The 5,896-nt window shown below is 44.3% G+C and overlaps 1 protein-coding gene across 1 annotated transcript; it reads right to left on the bottom strand.

Annotated features, from left to right (window-relative positions):
* Positions 1–227: 227 nt before the first annotated feature.
* LOC137004185 (olfactory receptor 1E16-like) lies at positions 228–1,220 on the bottom strand. Its single transcript, XM_067364382.1, has one exon. It carries the CDS (start codon positions 1,185–1,187, stop codon positions 228–230), a length of 960 nt encoding a protein of 319 aa, XP_067220483.1. The 5' UTR covers positions 1,188–1,220.
* Positions 1,221–5,896: the final 4,676 nt, after the last annotated feature.

The raw sequence follows: 5,896 nt of genomic DNA, 5'->3' as shown, positions 1-5,896 counted from the left end.
GGTCAGTAACTAAGAACAAACACATACACTAAACATAATTGAAATCAGATGGATGCATTCATAAATAAATAAACATCATTTCACTGCTGTTAACCAACACACACGTCCAATGTGTCCACTCTACATGTTTATTTTCTGCTTGTACACTTTTATTTTCCACTTAATGGATCTAAAAATATCCGTAAAGTACATATTGTTGTAATTTTAGATAACTGAATTCACAGTGGTTACAGTAATTTTGAAACATTCACTCTAATTTGTGCAGATCTGTTGTTAAGCATTTTTCGGATTAAGTCTTTGATTTTAGCTGTGGTTAAAACATAAATGATAGGATTTAGCATTGGTGGAAGAGTTAAAGAAAGAGTTCCGCCGATGATCTTGGCATTAGCAGAAGATGCAGAAACAATATTGGATATTATGGGAAGAAAGAATGATCCAACTACCAAAAGGTGAGAAACACAGGTCTTCAGTGCTTTAAAACGTCCTTCCCAAGTTGTAATTTTACATAAAGCAATAAAAATGCCCAGATATGACAGGACTATAATGAATGGTGGTGCTACAAGGAAAAAAGCTTGAATGAGGATTGCTATAACATTATTAATGCTACTGTCATTGCATGGCATCCTCACCAATCTGTCATAGTCACAATACCAACTCTCTATCACGTTGGATTTACAGAATGAAAGTCTGGTCATCAAAGATGTTGACAGTGTTACAAGACAGGTGTTAAATGCCCATATTACTGAAAACAATATAGCCATGAACTTATTATTCACTATAGCATTATATCTTAGTGGCAAACAGATTGCAATGAAACGATCAAATGCCAGAACAACAAGAGTGTAAGTCTGCACAGTAATAAAGAAGCTCACAAAAAACATGTTTGCCAAACAAGCATTGTATGAGATGTACTGTGAGTCAAAAACAAAATTCTTGATCATGTTAGGGATCAGTGCATTAGTTTCACCAATATCTGCCAAGGCCAAGTTAAACACACCAATGTACATTGGACTGTGCAGGCTCCGGTGAAGAGCTATAATGAGAAGGACTATTGTGTTCCCAATTACAGAAATAATATATATGATAAATAAGAATATATAGAAGTAAGTGCTGTATGGTGCATCTGTAAGCCCAGTGATGAAAAAGTATTCTGGATGAACAATCGAGATATTCTGGGATAAACTCATGGCAGCTTAGCGTTTGTTGTTTTGCACAGGCTGAAAATATAAAGTACTATGAAGAAATAACCAAAATATGGACTTTACTAAACTGTCATCTAACTTTTAATATCTATTTTCAAATGTTGGAAATATATCTTTATGTAAACTTTCTGCATAATATTTGAATCACAAACTTGTCTAAATAATCTAAAAGTTTTAGAGCCAGAGCAAACAATGACAGCGTCTGAACGCTTGTAAGCTGCTTTGAGTTAAATTAGTCCATTATAAATGCTCGTCCTTATTCTCTCATGTCGCAAAGATCATTGGACATCTGCGTCACTGAATCCAAATATATCTACTGATGCATCTCTTGAGAGCTTTCAGAAAACACAGTGATGTAATATTGTATTGTACTGTATATTGAAGTAAATGTTCTCGGCACAGATTTAGTTTTGATAATCATTTTGTTCACTGGCCACAAAATTCCCCTTTGTGTTCTCATTAGTGCACATTGTTTTAAGTTCAATATGTCTCTGAACTGCTTTAGGAGGCAAGAGATGCTTTTAAAAACTGGGTCATAACAGGTAAAGTGAGATATGGCCTAGAATACGAGAAAATGAAAGTGGCAAATGCTAAATTTAAATATGCTGTACGGTTTCTTAAAAGAAATGAGGCAACCATGAGTGCAAACTCAATGGCTAAGAAATTTCAGCAAAATAATGCATATGAATTCTGGAAAGAAATTAAGGCCATTAATAATAGTAAAATACCATTGCCAACTAGTATAGATGATATTGTTGGTGCTGAAAATATTGTTAAATTGTGGAGCAAATATTATGGGGATATTAAGGGGACCTGCTGAGGTCAGTTACGCTATTTAGAAATTGGCAGTAAATAAAGCATGTGGCCCTGATCTAATAGCAGTAAAACATCTAAAGCATGCTAGTCAAAAATTATTAGTGTTACTAGCTTTGTATTTTACAGGATTTTTAATACACAGTGTATTACCTGAATCTATGTTAAAAGTTATATAAGTGCCAGATAAAACCGGTAAGATATCTAGCATATAAAATTAAAGGCCAATTGGCTTAGCAAGTATAATTTAAAAAGTATTGGAGCATAGTGTTGTAGTCAAGACCACCTAAGCCGAGACCAAGACAAGACCAAGACTTTGAAGGGTCGAGACCAAGTCAAGACGAAGACAGGCCAAGACCGAATTAAGACCAAGACCAGTTCAAGTCCCACCACTGCATGACACATTTATGATAAAATGTGGAATATGCATACGATTGGCACTTCTCTCATGTGTGTGGGTGTGTAAGAGAGAAGTTTTGATAAAATAATCAAAAGGCATCGCAGATATGTGGGAATTTATGTTTTTCTTCTATAAGCAAATAAATGCGAACAAACACTTAAGAGCTGAAATTAACTTAACCATTTATTCAGATGTTGCTTCTCTTTCAAAGCTTATTTTCTCCACCTCTGAGATCAAAGTGTATGAGAAGCAAAAACATAATAAATTGGTTAAATGTAAAGAGATAGAATGTCTGCACATATCAGAGAGTTACATTGATACTTTTAGGACAAATTTAAAAAATAATTTAAGAATGATAATTTAAGAACAAAGTCTCTTTTGGTGAGCCTAAGGTAGGGATGGGTGACAAATCTGTATCACGATAGGCTATATCTTATAGATGATATAAAGTAAAGAAATATAGTGTACATTGATATAATTTAATAACACTTGTATTTTGTCAATTAAGTTTGTTTGTGGACAGCAAGCCTACCACACTCCTGTTAAAAACTGAAGCTAAAATGCCTCGATCACCCAGAGGTGGTTTGTCCCAAAAAAGCTCATAATCCTCACCCCCTTCTGCTTGTGAGTTTGTGGGTAGGACTGATGAGGCACAAAAAGGGATTTTCAATGAGTGCCTCGATTACCCGCTGCCTCAGTGTGAGTTGGAGGGGCTCCAGACCCTGGATTTTTGGGGCTTTGTCGGCTATCTCTCCCACAAGAGTCGTTTGGCAACACATGCTCAGCCAGAGTCCGCTCCAGCCCGTGAATCCACTCCAGAGCCCGCTCCAGCCTGTGAGGTCGCTCCAGAGTCCACAGAGGAGGTGGGCACAGGTTCAACTCCTAACTCACGGAGAAGGAAGAGGAGGAGTAGAAAGGCTTCAGTCAGTTCTCAAGGCCTGGTGGTCTTCCCGGAGCCCGCTCCAATCAGTGAGTCCACTCCAGAGCCCGCTCCAGCCAGTGAGTCTGCTCCAGAGTCCGCTCCAGTCAGTGAGTCCACTCCAGCTAGTGAGTCCACTCCAGAGCCCACTCCAGTCTGTGAGTCCACTCCAGAGTCCGCTCCAGTCAGTGAGTCCACTCCAGAGTCTGCTCCAATCAGTGAGTCCGCTCCAGCTAGTGAGTCCACTCCGGAGCCCGCTCCAGTCAGTGAGTCCACTCCAGAGTCCGCTCCAGTCAGTGAGTCCGCTCTAGTCAGTGAGTCCGCTCCAGCTAGTGAGTCCACTCCAGAGCCCGCTCCAGTCAGTGAGTCCACTCCAGAGTCCGCTCCAGTCAGTGAGTCCGCTCCAGAGCCCGCTCCAGCCAGTGAGTCCGCTCCAGAGCCCGCTCCAGCCAGTGAGTCCACCCCAGAGCCCGCTCCAGCCAGGGAGTCCGCTCCGGAGGCCGCTCCAGCCAGGGAGTTCGCTCCGGAGTCCACTTCAGTCAGTGAGTCCGTTCTAAAGCCCGCTCCATTCAGGAAGTCCGATCCAGCCAGTGAGTCCATTTTGGGTGAGTCACCGCCTCACCCTCATAAGCGGAGGAGAAGGAGGAAAAGGGCTTCCTCCATCCTACAAGGCCTGGAGACCACTCTAGTGGTTGTTCGTGGGTTCTCCAAGCGCCTTGCCCTGCCGGCGCCACCGAAGCGCCTTGCCCTGCCGGTGCCACCGAAGTGCCTTGCCCTGCCGCCTGAGCAGCCCGAGCCTGCTGCCATCACCGAACTGCCCGCTCTCCCTGATACGACCATGGAGGTCGTCCCCAAGCTGCCCGCTCTCCCTGATACGGCCACGGAGCAACCTTGGTCTGCCCTGCCGCCGCCGTCCAAGCCTTCTGCCCTGCCGCCACCACCCAGATCTTCTGTCCTGCCGCCGTCACCCAAGCCTTCTGCCCTGCTGCTGCCGCTGCCGCCCAGGCTTTAAACGTAACATACCTGATGAATATGCCGATGTGGCTGTGGCATTCAGTAAGAACATGTCCACCGAATTACCACCTCCCCGTCCTGGTGACTGTGCCATCGACCTACTGCCTGGTACCACGCCTCCCAAGGGCAGGATCTTTCCCCTGTCACAACCCGAGTCAGCAGCAATGAAAGCCTACATTGAAGAGGAACTAGCTAAAGGATTTATCCGCCCATCCACCTCACCAGCAGCGGCTTGAGACCCTGCATTGATTACCGTGGGCTGAACAATATCACCGTCAAGTTCTGGTACCCCCTGCCTTTGGTTCCTCCAGCACTTGAACAACTCAGACAGGCCTCATACTTCACCAAGCTGGACCTCCGCTGCGCGTATAATCCGATTCGAATCAGAGAGGGGGACGAATGGAAGACAGCCTTTTCCACAGCCACTGGTCACTACGAGACCCTCGTCGTGCCGTTTGGGCTGTCCAACAGTCCCTCTGTCTTCCAGTCTTTCATAAATGACGTCTTCCCTGACATGCTGAATCGCTGGGTCATTGTCTACATTGATGACATCCTCATCTATTCCAACTCCTTCGAGGAACACGTTCAACATGTGCGGGCAGTATTACAGAGACTGATACAACATAAACTATATGCAAAAGCCGAGAAGTGTGAATTTCATCAAACTTCAACAACCTTTCTGGCGTATGTTATCAGCCGTGAGGGCATTGCCATGGATGACAGCAAGGTAAAGGCGGTGCTGGAATGGCCACAACTTCGCTCCCTGAAAGAGTTACAACGGTTCCTGGGGTTTGCCAACTTCTACAGGTGGTTCATACGGAACTTCAGTGGTGTTGCAGCCCCATTAACGTCCATGACCAAACAGCAGTCCTCACGTCTCGTCTGGTCCTCCGAAGCTGAACAAGCTTTCCAAGATTTAAAGGAGTGTTTCACCACTGCACCCATTCTCCATCATCCAGACCCAGAACTCCCCTTCATTGTGGAGGTGGATGCCTCCAGCACGGGCATATGGGCCATTCTTTCCCAGCGCCAAGGTAACCCAGAAAAAATGTATCCTTGTGCCTTTTACTAAAGAAACCTGTCAGCGGCAGAACGTAATTACGATGTGGGCAATCATGAATTACTGGCAACGAAGGCGGCTCTGGAGGAATGGCGGCACTGGTTGTAGGGAGCAAAACATCCATTCACCATTCTTACGGACCACAAGAATCTGGAATACCTGCAGTCCGCCAAACGTCTAAACCCACGACAAGCTAGATGGGCCCTGTTTTTCACACGCTTCCATTCACTGTAACTTACAGATCAGGTTCGACTGATTGCACACACACCTGTACTGCATCACACTCACACTATTTAAGTCACACACACACACACACACACACACACACACAAACAAACACACACATCGTGAAGTCTTGATTTGCCTTGGTGATAATTTCTGAGCGTTTTCCTGCGGACTGTTACCTGTTATCAATTGGATTGTTTATTCTCTGTAACCCTTTGCCGCCTGCCCTGATTCCTGCCTGTTTATTGGACTATGATTGTGTT

The sequence above is a fragment of the Chanodichthys erythropterus genome, chromosome 17 (assembly GCF_024489055.1).
Source record: "Chanodichthys erythropterus isolate Z2021 chromosome 17, ASM2448905v1, whole genome shotgun sequence".
Taxonomy (NCBI): domain Eukaryota; kingdom Metazoa; phylum Chordata; class Actinopteri; order Cypriniformes; family Xenocyprididae; genus Chanodichthys; species Chanodichthys erythropterus.
This window is presented reverse-complemented; position numbering and strand designations above follow the sequence as displayed.

Bases quoted from the DNA above. Each gene is read 5' to 3' on its own strand.
- LOC137004185 (XM_067364382.1), bottom strand. From the start codon at position 1,187: ATGAGTTTATCCCAGAATATCTCGATTGTTCATCCAGAATACTTTTTC.